At 36.8% G+C, this 21,212-nt stretch overlaps 1 protein-coding gene across 6 annotated transcripts in view; it reads left to right on the top strand.

The window, feature by feature from the left end:
* Positions 1 to 21,212, top strand: part of MAP3K4 (mitogen-activated protein kinase kinase kinase 4) — a 106,813-nt gene that overhangs the window by 14,876 nt on the left and 70,725 nt on the right. For 5 of the 6 annotated variants that reach the window (XM_079147939.1, XM_079147937.1, XM_079147938.1 and 2 more), the window contains exon 2: positions 19,957 to 20,147. The exons of the other annotated variant lie outside the window; for it this stretch is intronic. In XM_079147939.1, coding sequence (XP_079004065.1) covers positions 19,957 to 20,147 — 191 coding nt within the window. The remainder of the gene's footprint in view (positions 1 to 19,956; positions 20,148 to 21,212) is intronic. 6 annotated transcript variants of the gene reach the window in all.

Genomic DNA, 21,212 nt, shown 5'->3' with positions numbered 1-21,212 from the left:
TTGACATAAATGTGAAAAGATGTGGTAAAGTTTTAAATGATAGTTTATTACAGCAATAAGTGAAAACACAAGATTGATTGCCAAGTGAATTATACAGGGGTGGGAAAGAGGATTTTGAGGCTGAAGTGGGCACAATATCTAATCTGAATGTATCGTGAGCATTTACATGTAGTGAAAATATCAAACCATTAAATCGTTATTCTTTTCTTGTTCTAGATAACACTGCAGGGGACCTCTTGATGCACAGCTCTGTCTGCTGGGCTTTAGTGTCTGTTGGGGAGGACTTCCTTGTGCTAAGATGGTATAATGTGTAGGTCATAGCTAGTGCTTACCATACTATCCCTTTCCCAGTTTGGGGCATTACTAAAAAGTTTTTGCTAACTTAATCTTAATGTATATTTGGAGATATCTGATTACTTGCATAGGTGGGACAGTTTTCCTGTTTTATTGCTATTGGAATGTTTGTTATTTATCTTTTTTTGTTAGTATCTTAAAGCTTTTCTTGCCAGGTTTTTTTTGCGGGGGAGTTTCCTGGGGATTGAACTCGGGGCACTAGACCACCAAACCACATTCCCAGCCCTATTTTGTATTTTATTTAGAGACAGGGTCTCACTGAATTGCTTAGTGTCTTGCTTTTGCTGAGATTGGCTTTGGACTCATGATCCTCCTGCCTCGGCCTCCCGACCTGCTAGGATTACAGGCATGTGCCACTGCAGCTGGCTTTCTTGCCAGTTTTAATGAGCCTTTTATAAGTTACGGACAATATCTTTCACCAGTTGAACTTTTAATATGGCTTGTTTTTTAATATTGAAGTTTCCAATATTCACATAGTTGTCTCTTCCATTTTTTTAAAACTAGAAATGCTAGAACATAAAATTAAGGGAAATAATTTCAGACTTGTTTTCGTGTGAAATAGTGTGTAGTGTGAACTGTAGAAAAGTTTATAAATGCCGTTTGTACATCTCTGTAAACCTTGTTTCAGCAGTCATGCGTGTAGGTACTGGATAGGCATCTAGGTGGAAAGAGCTGAGTGGTTCCAGCGAGTTTTCTGATTGCCTTACTGGTTCTTAGCACCTCTTCTTTGGCATTCTTACCATGCTCTCATTTTCCGAGGTGGAATGAACTAATAAAAGACAGTGCCCTTTCCTTTTAGGCTTCTTAAGCAAAATTTCGATTCCTTTTTGCACCACTGAGCTTTTCATCTTATGCACCTTGGCAACAGCTTTCTCCCTGGAAATGTGATTTGAATGAGAGGATTAAGGTAGAACCTGGCTTAAGGTTCCCCTTCCCCTTGTTTTAATGTAAGTAGAATTGCCTTTTTTTCAAATCAACTAGATTGTGGGCACTTTTCAGATTAACTTTTCAGAATTTGAATATGGATGATTAAAATGAGTTACTTTGTGCAGAGATCTGTATCATATGGTTTGCTAAATTATTGCTATTCACTTTCTTCAAGAAACAATAGGTGATGTTGTCCTTTCTTTGTATGAATCTGAAAGTTTGTGCATTTGTACTACCAAAAGTGTCGCATCTCTGAGCCATCTCTCTGTTAAACTGCGATTGGAATTTACATGGAGAGTAAGAGAACTATAGGAGTTGAAATCTTGCCCTTCCTTACTTTTTAAAAAATAACTTTATTGTGACAATTCATATGCTATATAATTCACCATAAAAATGTCTAAATAAATGGCTTTAATATGTTCACAGAGAGTTGTAACCATCACCACGCTCACTTTTTAAAAATTTTATTTTTAGTTGTAGATGGATACAATACCTTTATTTTATTTGTTGATTTCGATATGGTGCTGAGGGTGGAACCCAGTGCCTCTTGCATGCTAGGCAAGCGCTCTGCTACTGAGCCACATCCTCAGCCTCCTACAGTCACTTTTAAAACATTTTACTCACTCAAAAAGAAACCCTCTACTCTTTAGCAGTGCCCAGCTCCTTCCAATTTATGTCCCTCCCAGTCCTAAGTAACCACTAATTTACTTTCTGTCTCTGGATGTTTGCCTGTTTTGAGAATTTTATATAGATTAAATCATGTAGTGTGTGGTCTGTTGTGACTAGATTGTTTCACTTAGCACAATGTGTCAAGTTCATTCATGTCGTATCATGCTTCACTCCTTTACATGGCTGAATAAGGTTTTATTTAATGAATGTAGTATATTTGTTTGTCTGCTCAGCAGTTGATGGACATTGGGTTGTTTCTACCTTTTGACTGTTATGAGTAGTGCTACTATTATACATCTATGTGTGAGTTTTTATGTGGAGGTGTTTTAATTTTTCTTGCATATGTACACCTAGAAGAATCGCTGGTCATGTGTTCCAAAGTGGCTGCACCATTTGGCATTCCCACCTGCAGTGTATGAGAATTCTGATCATGCCACGTCCCTGTTAACACCTGTTTTTATCAGACTTTTTGATGTACTATGGTTGTGTTCAGGTTTAATATTCTTAAAGGTGGTGATCATCTTTTTAGGTGCATGTTGGTTACTGTATATCTTTATTAAAGATCTTTTTTATTTTTATTTTTTTATTGTAAACAAATGGGATACATGTTTCTCTGTTTGTACATGGAGTAAAGGCATACCATTTGTGTAATCATAAATTTACATAGGGTAATGTTGTTTGATTCATTCTGTTATTTTTCCCTTCCCCCCACCCCTCCCACCCCTCTTTTCCTTCTATACAGTCCTTCCTTCCTCTATTCTTGACCCCCTCCCACGGAAGAGTTCCCCATATATTCTTTTCAGTTTTTGCAGTATTAGGGATCAAATCCAGGGCCTTGAGCATGCTCTGCCACCGAGTTTCATCCTAGTGCTGTATCTTATAGTGTCTTATCAAATGAACAGTTTGCAAATACTTTATACCATTATGTGGATTATCTTTTTCGCTTTCTCAGTCCTTCAAAGAACACAAATTGTGCAAAACTTCAAAATTTTGGTGATGTCTAGTTTATTTTTAGTCGTTTATGCTTTTGTCAGGAGATTTTGTCTTAAAAAAGAATTCATTGCCAAACTTAAGATCCTGCAGTCACTCGTGTTCCTCCTAACACTTCAGTTCTTACGTCTGGGTCCAGCCCAGTCTGGTTTGTCTTACTTCGTTGGTAAGGTCTGGCTGCATTCTTTTTCCTGTAGCTGGTGTCCTGACACTACTGATCTTGGTGCCTCTGTTGAAAGAAAACCAGTTAGCTTGGGGGTTTGTAGCTGAACTCTCACTTTTCTTTTGTTGATCTGCATCTGTCCTTATGTCACTTCTACACTGTCTTGATTACTCTTGTTTTGTGTAAGTTTTGAAATTGGGAGAGTGAGTCCCTAAGCTACTCTTTTCCAAGATTGTTTTGTTTACCTTTATCTGTATGAGCCTTTGTATCCCTGTGCCTAGAATAGTCTTAGCACATGGTAGCTTTTAGTGAATATTTATTAATTTGAATGATTTAAAGTAACCCATACATCTGGAATTTGAGTTGTAAATTGATTTCTCTAAATAGAATTTTCCAATTGTGTCTTAACTCCCTCCAACATTTCTCAGTTCATTGTTAATTCTTTGTCAATAAAAGTTTCTGGTAAAAATTATGTAGGGAGTGATTGATTTATTAAAGGTCTTATGTGTATTGAACAAAGAGTCATAGATGAGAAAAAAGAATGGTAAAGGCTTTAGTGATTAAACAACTTGGTGTTTAGCTACAAAGAAAGGTTTTAAAACAATATAGTTAAAATTATTCTTGTAGAGGCGGAATATATTTATATAGTTAAATATAAGTTTCTAGGAGGTGAGTGAAGAAAAAATCTGGTGCTATATTTGTGATAATTGACTTTCCGCCTCAGTAGTAGAGATTGGAGTAATAGAACCACTTATTGTTTTTCTGACGGCCCAGAGGAACTGCTAAAAGTGTCATTTGTTTGGGTTTCTGGTACTATCTGTGGTTGAGAATATAATAGGTCATTTTAAATCTGGGTATTTGCTATTTTAAATGGTATCAGCTCTATTAAATTCTAAGTTTTAGACATTTTATATCCTTTAAAAGTTAGATCCACAAAGAATCTCTGATCTCATGTAAGTTATGGAAATGGGCTGAAAGAGGTTAAATTGCTGCAAAACAAATGGACTGAATTTGACTATCTGTAAACATTATAACTTCCAAAACTAGATCATTTTTGCCTTTTTATATTATTTTTGCTTTTAAACAAAATTTTCTATTTCCTAAAGGAACTGTTATGCAACCTACATAAAATATTTAGCTGTACTGTGAAATTACTCACTCAGAAGGTCAAGTGTCACTTTTCCTGCATGTATGATCAAATAGATAGTGTACTATGTCATTTTAGCACCAAAAAATCCACAGAAAAATTTTCGGTTATAGAAATACAAATAATACTGTTTTCAGTGATATGCAGTAAACTATTCCACGATACTTGGAATAAACATAGAGAATAATTGTTTGTAGACAATGGACAGAGATGGTTGATGACTGTAAACACTGCAACAACAGGGCGACCTATGGTTTCCTGGCGTTCTTCTTGGAAGCCCTTCAGGACAGGGAGGGAATCCAGGCCAAGAAAGTGGTCTTGCAGAGGCAAGAAGGTAGATTGGATTCTGGAAGGCTAAGTGATGGAAGTTCTTTCTGGAGAGGAAGAAGCAGTATAGAAAAAGGTTGACCAATAGCTCCAGGAATCTACCTAAGGCTCCCTGAGTCTTAGATGAATAGATAACACTTGGATAAGGTAGAGACTTCCAAAGATTAGGCAAAAAGCCACTGGGGACCTGTGAGCTGATGGTTTGGTTCCCAGAGCCCACATAAAACTAGAAGGCATGGAGTCCCTGTGGGCCAAAGTGGAAGGTCTTTGTTTTTTGGTCAGTTGGGATATTCAGTAAAGACTGGGAAGGTTTGTGTCTTAGCAGTGGGGCTCACCTATTCCAGAGAAAGGCTCCTCCAGAATTAACCTTAACCACACTTGAAAACAAGTCTTGGAAGGATAAAACTCGGAATTGGAAAGAATTTAACAGCTTGCACACCATCCCACACCGAAGTTTGATAGTCTTTAAAGGAAGACAGAATAATCCAAATACCAATAGAAAATTCATAGTTCCCAGTATCCAATCAAAAATTACTATTCATGCCATTGACAGGAAAATATGACCTATAACCAGGAAAAAGAGCAGTCAATAGTGATAATCCCAGAACTGTAAAAAATGATGGAAGTAGCAGAAAATTTTGTTGAAATAATTATAATCATCTTTTAAGTATTTAAAGGAAAACATTAATATTGGAGAAAAATGAATAAAAAAAAAAGATGCAAATAGAACTTTTTAAAGAATAAAAATACAGGATCTAAAATGGCAAATACTCGTTATAAGATTGTCAACACAGTAGACACTGCAGAGATAGCCAGTTAGTGAACTTGGTGGACAAAGCATAGAAACTGCAAATGTAATACAGAGAGAACAAAGATTAGCAAAAAACGCTAGGATAAGGCAGCAGAGCATGTGCAGTGCAGTTCTGGACATAGGAAGCAAAGGGGAGGGCTGAAAAGAACTTAAGGAATAATGGCTGTGTATGTATCAGATTTGATGAACACTGTAAATCATGGATTCACAAAGCCTGGTGTAGTCCCAAGCGGGATGAATGCAAAGAAACTCCTTACTGCAGAATCATGGTTGGGTCTCTCCTCCTCTCAGAGTCCCCACCCTGTGGTCGGTCTCATGAATAGTGTCATTCTTGCGATGTTTCTTCTTCTGCTTTCACACATATGGAATTGTTCTGCAGAAAGTCTCCCTTTTCACTCATTCACCAAATCAGTTTTTTCTATATTTGCTTAAAAATCTTGTTCTTTCAAAAAGCCTTGTCTTTGTTATATTAAGCATAGTTTTGACTTTCAGGCATTTGAGGATTTTTCTAATTATTCTTGTTAATGGTTAATTTATTTTAATCAGCCACTTTCTTTTTAGCAGATTATTTTTAATTACCGACTTTTGTAGGATGTGTGGAAGATAGTGTCATTCCGCACATAAAAATAACAGGGTATCATCAAACATTAAAGATTTTCTTTTTTAGTGAACTTCTTGACATTGATGTGATTTTTAAAAGCCAGGTTTGTATAAAGCCTGTGTATTTCGGGGTTGGGGGTGTTTGTTCTTGGCTTCTGTGGCAATAACCTTGTAGCTGAAGCATCGATTTTAAATTATTTATGCATCTGACATACTTATCCTTAGAGTATCAAATGCACGTTAGTATGAGATATTTTGAGAAGAGAACCTTAATAAATCTGTGGCAAATATTATCTATATCCGTGCTTTTTAACTTTTTTGGATCACAGACTACATTTGAGAAGCTGATGAAAAACTATGGATTCTATTCAGAAATATATACAAGTGTACTAATAAAATAGTATATTTCATTTCAGGATTCAACAGTCCATGATTGAGATGTAAAGTAATACACTTTCAATTCCTTAACTATCTTTGTATTTTGTATGTGTTAATTATTTACTATGAGACCTTTTTTTTCCTGAAACTATGAATGGAGTTTTTTTTTTTTTGGAAGACACCCGGCATCTAAATCCCATATTTCCGGTAAATTTCAAATTGGCCTTAGTTATTCAATTTCAGTTGCCAGTTATGTTCTCCATAGTGAGGAAAACATAAAATTTTAAATAGTAAATTTCCTTTAGGCCCATTTAAAAATTTTCCCAGTTTACGTAGTTTTTGATTAGTTAACAAAGTTACAGTTTTTATGAGATAAACTTCATGAATCTTTTTATCTTTCATGTTGGGTAATGTTTAACCTTTCAGATGTTTGCTAACTTGCCATTTTTAGGAACTTCATAAATCCTAAAGACGATGTTTCTCTCAAATGAAAAATTCTTTTTCCTCTGTTAGTTACCAACAAATAAATTGGTTTTGTTATTGGAATAGTGTAGACAGAATACAATCATGCGTTGCATGATGAAATTTTTTTTCGGTACCAGGGATTGAACCCAGGGGCACTTAACCACTGAGCCACACCCCCAGTCCTTTTTTGTATTTTATTTAGAGAGAGGATCTTACTGAGTTACTTAGGGCCTCCCTGAATTCCTGTGGCTGGCTTTGGACATGTGATCCTCCTGCCTCAGCCTCCTAAGTCTCTGGGATTACAGGTGTGTGCCACGGCGCCCAGCTGCATGATGAGGTTTTGGTCAGTGATGAACTTGCATGTACAACAGTGTCCCCCGAGATCATAATGGAGCCGAAAAATTCCTGTCACCTAGCCACATCTTAACTGGCATAATGCTTGTGATAGTGGCAATGCTAAAAACATACCTGCTATGCTTCCAGTTGTATAAGAGTTTAGCACATAGAGTTATGTACAATATATGATACTTGATAATAGTAATAAGTGACTTATTGATTGATGTATTCACTGTAGTAGTTTTTATTGTTATTTTAGAGTATATTTCTTCTAATTATTAAAAAAAAAAAACTATCCTGTGGAACAGTATGCTGTGTTATGTTGGTGGCAGCCTCACACATCCTGTGTATATAGAGTCTCTTGATTGCATCAGAGGCCACATGCAGTGGCCCACCTATGTCTATTCTAGGTTTGCTGCAGTATCTGTGATGTTTGCACAGTGGCACAGTCGGCATAATGGTGCTCTCTCAGAACATACTCCATGTTAAGTGACACATGGCTGGGGTTGAGAAGCCTTGTGTGGGAACAAAGTCAGAGTAGTGTTAAGAAGTTGTATCTGTATGCCTGTCCACTAGGGCTGGTGATAGAGGAGGATAGGTTCACACATGTCCCTCTCCTACTTAACGTCCTCCTCTGGCCTCACATTTCTACTAGGATGGCAGGTGTAGCATGTTGTCTGCTGCTGCCATTTTGGGTGTCCTGGTTCTCTGCCCCCCTGTTTCAGGGCATCATGACCTCCTTTCAGCTTCTCAAAAGAGCCACGCTATCTTCTTCCTCAGGTCCTTTGCACATGCTGTTTCCCCGCCTCTTCAGTAGGTGCCTTCAGAGTTTTTAAGTCCCTTTGAAAGGTTCCCTTCTTTGGAGAAGCCTTCTTTGTTATCCTCCTAGTTCTCCAGGTTTGGTCCTGTTTGGCAGCATGATTTTTTCCTGGCAACCTGTTACATGTGATCTCCTTTCATAGCATAATTCCCAACTGTGCATTAAATACTCTCGTGTGTAATTATGTGCCAATGTCTAGTTCTCTCTAGATCAAAAACTTCAGGAAGGCAGGAGTGGTGTCTCTCTTGTTCAAAAGTGTAAAATCCCCCTCGATTCTTAGCATTCTTCTTAAGGAGAGGCAATTAGAGTTAGACCTTTTATTCAGTATGCAGAAATAATTAGGCTAGGCAGAGTCTTCACTTTTCCCCCTTCTTTTAAATTGTAACTAAGATAGGTTTCCCAGGTCTGTTTTTAGAGTCAGTGTCTTGTGTAACCCCTGGTGTCTAGGAAGGAAAATTAGAGTGGTTACAAAGCTTCACCAAAGATGTGAGTTGTAGAGCTCATCACAGAACTAGCTCCCTAAGCTGCTGGTCTATCCTTCTTTCTTGTCCCCCATCCTATTTCTCCAGCTGGTGGGGATCTCATTCTGCATGGGGAGGAATCTTGTGTGTCTGCCACTGAGAGAACAGAACCTCTCAGTGGGTGAGTGGGTGGTGGAGTGACGTGGGAGAGACCTTGGTGTTGGAGTTAGATCAGGACTCCAGTTATTCCCCAAACACTTTCAAGCTAAACAGGCGAGTTACCTTTATCTTTTGACCTAGGTAGGAATTGTGCTATGCCTGCAGGGATCTTGGAGAAGATTCAGTGGGGTGACATTAGCAAAGCGTTTGAGTACTTAGTATGTAACTGGGCTTTGATAATGTGTATCCCATATAATCAATGATAAGTGGCTCTCTAGGCAAAGCATCCATCCCTAAAATGGTCTCATAATGTTCTGCTAAAGATTCAACTCATAGTATTTAGCACAGTGCCTAGAAGATAGTCAGTGTTTGCTACCTAATGGTAGCAATTATACTGTTATAATCAAACTGTTCATTATTGGATAACTACTTACAGAGCCGATTAAAACAAAATAGATTCAAAATGTGTGCTTGGGAGGCTGAGGCAGGAGGATTGCAAGTTTGAGGCCATCCTGGGAAATTCAATGAAACCTGTCTCAAAATAAAATAAAATGAAAAATAAAAAGGGCTAGTGCTGTCACTCAGTGGTAGATCACTCCTGGGTTCAATCCCTTGTGGCACCCCCCCATTTGATTTTATTCCTATTTAATGTCATTTTATTGGTTTTGACCATCAGTATAATTTTGAATCTTCATGTATCTGTCTCTGTCAGCTGTTTATGAGAAGGTAATACTGGAGTTTAGTGCAGTATATCTCAGTCTTTCATTAAAATGAAAGTCTTTTCATTATTATTTTTTGCGTATGTCTTTTTAGTGTTTACTTTTTCCCATAATATCATTCTCTTAAGATAATTACACTTATTTTAAAGGAAACAATTATGATAAATATGGAAAACCTAAATAACTGCTGTAAGTAGAAAATAACTGTAAAAATGAGTGACTTAAATTGTACACATGCCACCTAAATTGTACAAATGCCACATTATAAGAAACTGCACATGTGGTTGTCTACCAACTGACCTGGAGCCATTTGCCAGCATTTTCAGATTGTCCTTCTTTGGGGGGCAGCTTCTGGGTGAGGGATGGTCAGTGTCCATGAGGGTGGACGGATTGGGGCTTGACCTCTAGATGAGAACCAGATACGCTGCTGATGGCTGTTTCTCAGACTGTTCATGGCACTGGCTTGCAACCCGTTTTAGCAATCCCTATCATGATTGTTAAGATAAATGTTTTCAAGCCCTGTTCCAGACTTTCTGATTAGAATTTCTAGTGAAAGATACTGAAATCTATATTTTAAAAAAGGGAATTCTGATACATATCTTAGATTTAGAAGTCACTGTTTAAGTGACATTTCATCACTTACCATTTACAGATTTTTTTTCATGACCATAAATGGTGTATTTATAAGAATTGTTCAATTTTCTAGATCCCTCTCCCTCACCCTGCACAAAACTCAATTGAAATGGATCAGAGACTTAGGAATTAGACCAGAATCCTTGCAACTGCTGGAAGAAAACAGAGGGTAAGCACTCCATCATACAGGTGCTGGCCCCAACTTCCTTGACAAGATCCCCAAAGCATAAGAAATGCAACCAAGAATTGATAAAATCAAACCAAAAAGCTTTTGCACAGCAAAGGAAACAATTAAGAGTATGATGAGAGAGCCTACAGAACGGGGAGAAAAATTTTGACCAGCTACTGCTTTGATTGGGATTAATACCCAAAATATATAAAGAACTCAAAAAACTTAACAATCCCCCCCAAAACAAATAAACTAGTCAATAAATGAGTGAAAGAACAAAACAGAAACTTCTCAAAAGAAGAAACACAAGTGGCCAACAAATGTGTGAAAAAAATGTTCGATATCTCTAGCAGTCTGAAAAGTGCAAATCAAACTGCATTAAGATTTCATTTACTGCAGTCAGAATGGCAGTGATCAAGATTACAAACAATAATAAATGCCAGTGAGGTTATGGGGGAAAAGGTACACTTGTACACTGTTGGTGGGACTGCAAACGAGTACAACCACTCAGAAAGGCACTATGGAGATTCCTCAAAAAACTAGGGATGGAGCCACCATATGACCCAGCTGTCTCATTCCTTGGTATTTTCCTGAAAGATCTAAAAGTGGCATACTATAGCGATTGTTACCTCAGTGTTTATAGCAACACAATTCACAATAAATCATGGAATCAACCCAGATGCTTGTCAATATAAGAATGGAATAAGAAATTGTAGTGTATATACACAATGGAGTTCTTACTCGACCATAAAGAAGAATGAAACTATGGCATTTAATGGTAAATGGGTAGGAATGGAGAATATCATGCTAAGTGGAATAAACCAAATTCAAAACTCAAAGGTTGAATGTTTTCTCTCATATGCATAATACTAGAGTGAAATAAAGGGGAGGGAAGGATAAGATATCATAAAGATGAAGGGGAGATCAGTGATGTAGAAGGAGATCCAGAGACAGAGGAGGGATGGGAAAGGGGGGCCACGCAGAGTGAACTCTTAAAAACATCACATCCCGCGCATATATCAGTACACCACAGGGAGCCTTATCTTTCTGCATGAGTTAAAAGAACCAATCAGATATAAATAAATAGATGAGCAAAAGGAAGTCTAGTAGGGTAGAAGAAGAAGAACGGGGGAGGGGAGGGCGAAGGGGATCATGAACTGAAGTTGAATTTCATGCATGTATCTTTGAGTTTGTCATGATGGATCCACCTACTCTGTGTTAGCTATAACGCTCTAATAAGAATTGTTTATAATCACTTTTCTCATTTTTGGTTTAGTTTTGACTCTTAGTCTTTTATACCTGTTTAGTAGCACTAAATTCATTCAGCTTTGTCATGGCACTGTTCCAGTTAATGTAACTAATTTTTAAATAAACTTTTAATTTTAAAATAACTTTAGATTTAGATAGTTAAAAAATAGTACAGAAAATTACCATGTATTCTATGCCCAGTTTCTCTGTTAATTAGTTTTACATTATTGTATACATTTGTCATGACTACTAAACCAGTATTGACACATGGTTATCTAGCTTGGTATTCTGGATTTCATTTGTTTTCTCCTGATACTCTTTTCCTGTTCCTAGGTCCCTTCCAGAAGACTACATTAGTCTTGTCTCTCTAGCCTTCTCTTTCCTCTTAGTTTCTCAGATTTTCCTTTGTGTTTAATGACTTCAACCATTTGTGTACTGGTCAGGTATTTTGTAGACTGTCCCTCAATTTGGGTTTGTCTGGTATTTTTCTTTTGGTTTGGCTAGATTTTGGATTTGGGGGAGGAAGTCCACATGGGTGGAGGGCTCTTATCCAATCAGGATAAGCGTATCCAATCAGGGGCGTGTGCTGTCAGCTCCGCTCCTCACTGTGGACGTCAGCCCTGACCACCTGGCTGATGGAGAGTTGGTCTTGTTTCTCTCCTGGAAAGTTATTTCTTCTTCACCTCTGCACATCTTTGGCAACAAGTTATTAAAAGTGCAGCCTGTGCTTGGGGGAGGAGAATCAAGCTCCACCTCTCTGAGAGGGCAGGAATTGGGCTTTTTATCTGAACGGATTTGTCTCTTCTGTTCCGTTTAGTGGTTTGTCCAGTACTGTCGATATGGACTCGTGGATTCGTGTTTGTAACTCCGTACTGCCTCGTGCACTTCGTTGCTCACATTGTTCCGGCCTGGGCCAAGTGGGTGCTCTTTCATTCCGCTGCCACCTATGAGATGCTCCGGGCTTAAGTGTACCTTTCTTGCCCCAATTCTAGAATCGGCCATTTCTCTAAAATTCTCTTTTACTGGAGAATGGTATTAGAAACCAAGACTGGTCCTCGGGCTTGTACTAATGGCAAAGCAGAGGTAAGGTTCCGTGTCCCAGCTCTCCTGATTTGCCTGTCCCTCTCCTCTTTTCAGTTCACTTCACTGAAAACTGAAAGGGGGTATCTCACATGCTTGCATGTCTGTGATTTGTTCTCCCAACAGTTGGAGGTCATGTTTTAAGATATGATGTGTGTTGTGGGACATATTTACAGTTAGTTAATTTTACAATTCATATTTTAACATAAGGAAGCTTGAGTTCACGAGAAACAGGCAGCTCATCTTTTTCCTGAATAAATGGCTCTGTAGTTATTTCTAAGAATGCCAGGGAAGTAATTCATGATATAAAACATTTTTCCACAAGTAAATTTGACTTTGAATAAGGATTTTTTTAAATGCTCTTATTTGTAAGAAAGAAAATAGGAAGAGATCATAATTCATTTTTTTTGCTACCTTTAAAGTTCTAAACATTTTTCTTGTTTCTCTTTAATGTTTATTTGCCCTTGGCATAATCCCTTGTTTGTTTTTCCTTCCCATCTTTGACAGTTGTCTTTGTCCCAGAGTTCTCTTTAGTTAATCCTAGAACAAGCTTTTGAATTAACCATCACTTTTATTTTATGTTGCTTTCCTTTGATTATTTTTGGTTGGCATTTCATTGCAGAATTCACAGAGATCTACAGTGACATTCACTTGCACTTCAGGGGCCTCCTTCTCTGTGCCCCCTGCTGCACTGCCCTGTACAAGCAGCTTCATCTCCAAAAGGACTTTAAGCAATTTTGATTTTTTTTTTTTTTTTTTTGCTAATCTGTACACACAGTGATGCAGTATTTATCCTTAGAGCTTTGAATGAAGATAGTGACATATTCACACACTTTTTGGAGGTACTGGATCTGCTAACACACCTGATAAATGTCCAGATTCTTTGCCCATTTTTTAAGTACTCAGCTGTTTACATTAGAATTACAAGTATGATAATTAATTTCATCTGTTCATGTATTACACAGCTCGTGTATTTACATGCCTAAAGCTTCTCTTTCCCTTTTTATTTTTTGTTCTAGTTCTTTTTTGGAGAGGCTTCTATTTAATCAAAAGTGAAAGATAATTAGTATTAAGTCTTTAAAGCATTGTGTTATTGTGTTTCATTTTAGAATTTATTTTATGAAAGCATCTAAAATATTTTTTATCTAGCTTACTATTTTCATTTATGCTAATGAGTAAAGTTTATCCATATGGGGTAATTTTGTCATCATATATGTATAGATATAATTTATATACACATGTGTATACCCATTTATATAGTTTTCTATCTTCGTGCATTCTTTTTTGTTCTACTTAGTGCAGGATTGATAAAATATACTTCGTATATATAAATCTATCAATGAAACAAAAGATTTGTACTAGAAGATTTATGTTGCTCATCTACTTTCCCAAGACCTGACCCTATCCAGGTCGTCTTCTGTAATACACAGACTGATGTTCACAACTTGGCTGCTTCCTGGAATGCCCATGATTTTCTCTTTCCATCCCTTGAACTATATGCTTATCAAGAGTTCCTGGTTTGTTCTTAATCTATTTAGGTATAAAAATCTACTTTTTAGTTTTAATTTCATGATTCTGTAGACTGTTTGAAATGTGTGTGCAAAAGAGAACCATAGTTTCTACATTAACTAATTTGAAATGCTTTACAAAAGTATTAATATAGGTGAGTCACATGCAAAAAAAATTGCAACAAAATTAGGTATATGAGAGAGTTGTTAAAAGTTGAAGAGTAAATATCATGGAAATCACGAAAAACTGCTCAGAGTCTTTAAATTCTTGTTCTGTTTTAAAGAAATAGAAATGGGGAATTGTAAATGATTCATTGTACATCTGACATGCAGTAAAGTTGGCTCATCCCTTCTTCAAAGGACCCACTCTAAAAGACAAGGCTGTGGGTCGCATCAAAGTAATGATCAGTTAAAACCCTTTTGTGGATTTAAAGTGAAAACAAAGTGTTTAAAGTGTGTTTGTGTAGCAGTTACCTATTACAGTTTAACAAACCAGATCACAGTTTAATGGTTTAAAATAAAAAAACATTTATTACCTATTATGGTATTGAGTGGTTTTTCTGCTTGTTGTGTGTGTTGTCTGTGGAGAATGGTATTAGAAACCAGCTGAAGATCTGCAGTAGCTCCACTTAGGGATAGCAAGTTGGTGCTGGACACAATCTGGGAACTCACCTGGACTTTGACCTAGCCAGCCTCTTCCTGTAGCCTCCAGGTGACTGGTTTGGGCCTCTCACCTGGCTACTTCCCCTAGAGTACAAAGGAGGCCTCATTAAGGCTTAGGCCCCAGAACTGGCCCACTGTCACTTTTGCTACATTCCATTGGTTAAAGCAGTCACAGGATCATTCCAAATTCGAGAGGAGATGATTATATAAAAATGTAACAATCAGCAGGCCAGTTTCATCAAAGGCCACCAAAGTAATTTGGTGTACATTCAGTTTTTTCTACTTGCATTTCATTTTTAATGCTTTTAATATGCATATTTAAATTAACTGGCCAAATGCAAGTTCCCAGTGGCACTGGATCAGAAGACTTCTACTAAATGAACAGTGTTTGCAAGAAACTACATAATAATTTGATTAAAACATGAAGATTTATGTTCTTCCTCTTAAGTGTGTGGCATGGGGATTTCAGTCCATGTTAATCTGACTGCAAAACCATTTGTCTTCCCAAACCATTATTGCCTCCACCATACCCCATTGCTGCCATTTTGGTCAGTAGATAGTCATGTTGGCACTCAGGATTACAGAACTGTTTAAGCAACACTATTGCCAGAAATCAACGTCTTTAATTCTTGCAGTTTTTAAAAAATACCTAAAAATAATGAAAAGTAATTGTATTTAAATATAATTTTAAATAGTATCACAGATAAAACTGCTCAACTTGGGAATTTATTTAGTAAGTAGTTGTGGAGCATATACTGTGTATCAGGGATTTTTGTGGGCACTGGAGAGATTGTGGTAAGGAAGACAGATATGCTCGGTCTGTGTGCACTTCATTTGTCATTGAGGAGATATGAAGAAAACCATAAACCTTATACTTTGAAAAATCTACTTTTGTTTAAAAAAAAAAAGAAATGAATTGTAGTTAAAATTCAAAATGTCTGAGTATCTATCCTGAAAAGTAATTGAGATCAGCTAAGTTTGCAAAGACCCCGTGCTGGATCACACAGGCCCTTGTGCTGCAAGTTACAGAGACAGTGCTGTGTAAGCAGAGGCTTGACAGTTCATGGGGAGGTTAGCTGATGAATGTTCAGATGTAGTCTGCCAAATCAGCTAACTTATTAGTAAATTGGCTCTTGAAGAAATAGGAGCCAACCATGAACCTTGGAACTCAGCAGCCTTTGAATTATGCCACAGGTCAAGTAAGCTCTACAGATTCTTAAAGAAAAGGACCTGAAGTCAGCCATCTCTGCCCAGATCTCTCCATCGTTTGCCCTTTACTTACTATGTGCTGAAGAATAGTTGATGGTCAGGTGGAGGTGAAAGAAAGATGAGTACTGCCCTTCTTAAATGAATAAAATACTTCTTATTTCTGTAAGTCATTACTGAAGAACATAGTAAAGTTAAAAAGAAACTTAGGGGTTTTTGCAGAATTAAAAATGTTTTTGAACTTGTCTAATCCAACTGCATTTTACAGATGAACTTTTTCAGGCTCCATTGTGGTTTACCTAATTATGTCAGAGTAGAACTGTTTAACCCTATGTTTCTTGAATTTTTATCTTCTTTCCACACATTTTTCACTTAAAAAACTATGCAAACTTCCTTGGATTGAGTTCAAGACATACTTTTCTTTGACCAGATTTGGTGTAGAATGGGTAGTACTTAGCAGGGAGAACCATTTATTTATGTGACTATCAGAAGTTTAGTATCAGAAAGACATTTCACATTGGAATGTTTTTAAATACAAATAAGGCAAAAGACAGACCTTGTAGCACTTTCCTCCTCCAGAGTAACTGGCATCCATGTGAACCTTCTGAATGAATCATTGCCCTCATTCGCTTCTCATGTGCTGTTACAACTGAGGTTGGATGCTTACGGTTAGTTAATTGAAATAATTCAAGTTCTTTTGAACTTACACTAGTATTTATTTTCCTAGATTTCGTGTGCATTTTTTTTAAAGATACAAACTTTTGCTTGGTATCTTCCCTATAATATATTATTTCTAAGCTAAGCCTTCCAAACTTAAGTTGCTTTTCCTCTGGCTGTCTTTAAGATTTTCACTGATTTTCAGCACTTTGTTTATGATGTGCATAATGAAACACTTATTTTCTTTATAGCTGTTCTGCTTGGAGTTCATAGGCTTGCTGGATCTGTGAACTTCATATTTGAAAACTTTATCAATTCTTATTTCTTTGTTTTTTTCTGTGTCTTCTCTAGTTTTGGATTCTAGTAATGGGAATATTAGACTGTTTAATATTGCCCAGTGGTATACTAAAACTATGCTTCCTCCTCCCCCATTATTTTTCTCTCTGATTCACTTTGGAAGTTTCAGTTATTATATCTTCAGACCCACTGATCTTTTCTTCTGCTGGTCCAATATACAGTTATTCGATATACAACCAGAGTATTTTTCATTCTGGTGCATTTTATCTCTATAAGTTCTATTTGACAATATTCATCTTCATTACAATGGAATTCTTTAATGTCTACTGTTAGAATAGTTAAATGATTTGGAAATACTTTTGAAGTCAGTAGTTGTTTAGTGTGTCCTTGTGAAGGAATAAAGACTAAGATAGATGACTTTTTGTTTTGTAATAAATGGCAAGTTTGAAAACAATAGATTGTCAGATTCTGTAGAATTTTATTACAAGGATTTATTCTTCTACTTTTATTTGAGGAGTGTGGCCAAGTGAATTTTTTCCTGTGTGGGGAAATAATTTGTCTACTGTTGAAGACAGCTCAACACAAATCTCTTCCTGTTTCTCTAAATTAAAATCTTCATGAGAGTTATCGTTTTGTTATATGTGCTTTCTTAGGCTCTTCTCTCCTTAAGTCACAGGACCCATTTCTATTTTACGTAGATCAGATGAGGGTAATTATTTATTCTCTTTTACGTCACAACTGTCCTCAGGTCAGGGGGCTTGCCATCTGTATCACTGAGGTTTGACATTGTAGTCCCTTTTCAAAAGACCCTCTTTCACTTTCAGTTTACACTAATTGAACACATTCATCTACACATTACTGCTAGACACTGGTAAAACAGACCATTTTATATTTTGCATAGCCCTTTATTCCCATTATTTGGTTTGATTCTTAAAACTAAAAAGCAATGCTTCACAAGTGAACTTCCTGAAACATTTCAGATTGTAGACCTTATAAATTCTAAATTAGTCTCCTTACTTGTCTTGAAAAAATTCAGAAGTGTGTGCTTTATCCATCCAGAAGGGCAGGGACTTGGCATCCCCCTCCTGCAGAGGGCATGTTCTGAATGGGTTTTTGTTCGCTATTTTGTAGCTTACTCCATTTTTCTATTTATCCCACTATTCCATGCTGTCTGGCTTTGATGAATTTAATTGACCAAATGTTTGTGATATATAGTTTTCCAGTGATTTCCATTTTATATAGTATGGAATATGTTATTGTGGAAAAGCACAATTTTTGTGAGCATTATGCTGGACAGTACATAAACAATAAAATACAAACTCTTCTCATAACATTAATTGTAAGTGTTAGGGGGGAATTTAAGTAAAACAAAATCCTCATATTGCTGTATTTGAAAGAATTTAAAAGATTATAATCATTTCCAGTCCTGTACCCTCTGTGTACTTCTTTCTCAGTGTGGAGCAGGTGAGTACACAGAAATAGAGTCTAAGTATTTATGATGTTTCTTTTGTAAACATGCAAGGAAGAGATTTTAAATTTAAGATCCACATAGATAGTGTGCAGTACAGCTAGTGTTCGAACCTAAGTCCATCCATAGGTCCACAGAGCCTGTGTGCTGAATCAACTGTTTTACAGTAAATATAAAAGAAATGTTTATACGAAATTTCAAGTTAATCTCTTTTAAGTTGTACAATTTGTTGTACGTCTTTATGAAACTTAAATAGTGAACATAGCTAGCCTAAGAGAACATGTAGGTATATTTAAAAGTGCATTTCTAGATTTACTCATTGTTTTACAACTAAAACAATTTTTTGTTTTAATTGAGGCTGTTCGACTTGCACATCTTGCTCTGTGTGCACAGTTGGGAGCAGGCAGGTGAGCTCACACTATCTAGAGTGGCCTGATGAAAGTACATCACTGTGTACTTTACATAACATTATGTAAAATCTGTGTTTGACAGCTCAACGTTATTAAAAATATAATTCAATACTGTAAATTTGTGTAATTCTGCAGAATTTCTATTTTTCATAAAGTGATCTATTTCTTGTTTTTGTTTAGTTTAATAATGGTATTGTTATTATTGCAGAATTATGACCTTAGAGTGGTTTTCCTTTTTTCCTCATGATTTTGAATTAACTTGGATTTTATGTCAATAATATAAGTTGCCGGGAAGAAAACTGTATACTGAATATAGTTGAACTATATTTTATAAAGAATATTCATAATGAGGTAAACCATGATGATACAAACTTGGAAAGAATTTTGTGATTGATTCCTTCCAGTTTGCTATCTTGGAGTTGTGTTTGCTCCGTTGGTGTGATCAAATTTTACTTTGCTAGTTTTGCAAAACTAAAATCTTATCAAAATAGTGCACTCTGAGAAATTGGGTATAAAGAATTGGTAGGCAGTATTTTCAGAGAACATGTTATCTAGGGATTGCATTTTGGAGGTAAAGAGAAGTGAATTCCTTTCTGCTTTGTACTGTTTTTTTCCCCCATTTTTTTTTATTGTGTTAAAAAATACACATAATGTAAAATTAACTATCGTAACCATGTTTAGGTGGTTCAGTGGTGCTAGCTGCTTACATTATGTTATCTGGACTGCAGTTCTTATATAACTTAGAAAAATGGACCTGTCATACTGTCTGTGCTCTGTTCTTTGCTACACGGGGCATGAAGAGTTCCTGTGCTGCTTCCTCTTCTGCCTTTGCCTTCAGAAAGAGAGATCAGCAAGGTTCTGCTTTGAGAGTGGGACAGAACGTACCCGCTCATCAACTGTACTTGTCAGTAGCTAGCACATAAGTCCATTTTTAGTTCTTTCTGATTTGTGTCTTCTAGTCCTTTGCTGTTTTTTTCCTTAATTCATAAGCTTTTAGTTTTAAACTTCATTTAATTCAGAAAGAGTTCTGTAAACATCAGAAACAGCATCTCAGTTGTGCCATGTTGTACCCTGTTATTCACACCAGGAACAACAGGAAGCAGCAGTCACAATCCTTGCTCTCTTTGAGTGAAAGAAAGGTCTCACTGAATTTTCACAGGCGAAGATAGGGAAGGACTATAATGCTGAGGAGACATACACATAGGATTTTAAAGGATTCTTTAAAGATTGAAGTCATATAGGCTTGAGTCCACTTAATATATTACTGTGTTTCCTCTCCTGTCTTTCACAGGCAAGTGTCCACATTGGGAGAGTCAGCTTGCAAGAGTCCCGAATCTGATCCAGAGGACTTCTCTGATGAAACACATACAGAACATCTTTATGGCGCCTCTCCCCCCAGCACACCTCGACAGATGAAACGAATGTCAGCCAAACACCAGAGGAATAATGGAGGGAGGCCGATTAGTCGATCTAATTTGAAAGGTGAGTCTTGTACTTAAAAGATAAACTTGAAAGGGCATGGTAGTTTTAGTATATAATATTTATATGATATGTAGCTGTTGGTTGATACTTTGAATAGTAAGGTTAGTAATTCCCTTTATTGATTTATTTTTTAAATTTATTTTTATTGTAAACAAATGGGATATATGTTGTTTCTGTTTGTACATGGAGTAACAGCATACCATTTGCGTAATCATACATTTACCTAGGGTAATGATGTTTGATTCATTCTGTTATTTTTTCCTCGCCCCCCACCTCTCCCACCCCTCTTTTCCCTCTATACAGTCCCTCCTTCCTCCATTCTTCCCACCCCACCCCCCATTATGTGTCATCATCCGCTTATCAGCGAGATCATTTGTCCTTTGGTTTTTTGAGATTGGCTTATCTCACTTAGCATGATATTCTCCAATTTCATCCATTTGCCTGAAAATGCCATAATTTTATTATTCTTTATAGCTGAGTAATATTCCATTTTGTGTGTGTGTGTGTGTGTGTGTGTGTGTGTGTGTGTATCACAGTTTCTTTATCCATTCATCAATTGAAGGACATCTAGGTTGGTTCACAATCTGGCTATTGTGAATTGAGCAGCTATGAACATTGATGTGGCTGTATCTCTATAGTATGCTGATTTTAAGTCCTTTGGGGATAGGCCGAGGAGTGGGATAGCTGGGTCAAATGGTGGTTCCATTCCAAGTTTTCTAAGGAATCTCCACACTGCTTTCCAGAGTGGCTGCACTAATTTGCAGCCCCACCAGCAATGTATGAGTGTACCTTTTTCCCCACATCCTTGCCAACACCTTCTGTTGCTTGTATTCTTGATAATCGCCATTCTAATTGGGGTGGGATGGAATCTTAGGGTAGTTTTGATTTGCATTTCTCTTATTACTAAAGATGTTGAACATTTTTTCATATGTTTGTTGATTGCTTGTAGATCTTCTTCCGTGAAGGGTCTGTTCATATCCTTAGCCCATTTGTTGATTGGGTTATTTGTATTCTTTGTGTAGAGTTTTTTGAGTTCTTTATATATTCTGGAAATTAGTGCTCTAT

The sequence above is a fragment of the Sciurus vulgaris genome (assembly GCF_902686455.1).
Source record: "Sciurus vulgaris genome assembly, chromosome: 7".
Classification (NCBI taxonomy): domain Eukaryota; kingdom Metazoa; phylum Chordata; class Mammalia; order Rodentia; family Sciuridae; genus Sciurus; species Sciurus vulgaris.
Note: the sequence above shows the minus strand (reverse complement) of the source record. Positions and strands in the feature narration are given on the sequence as shown.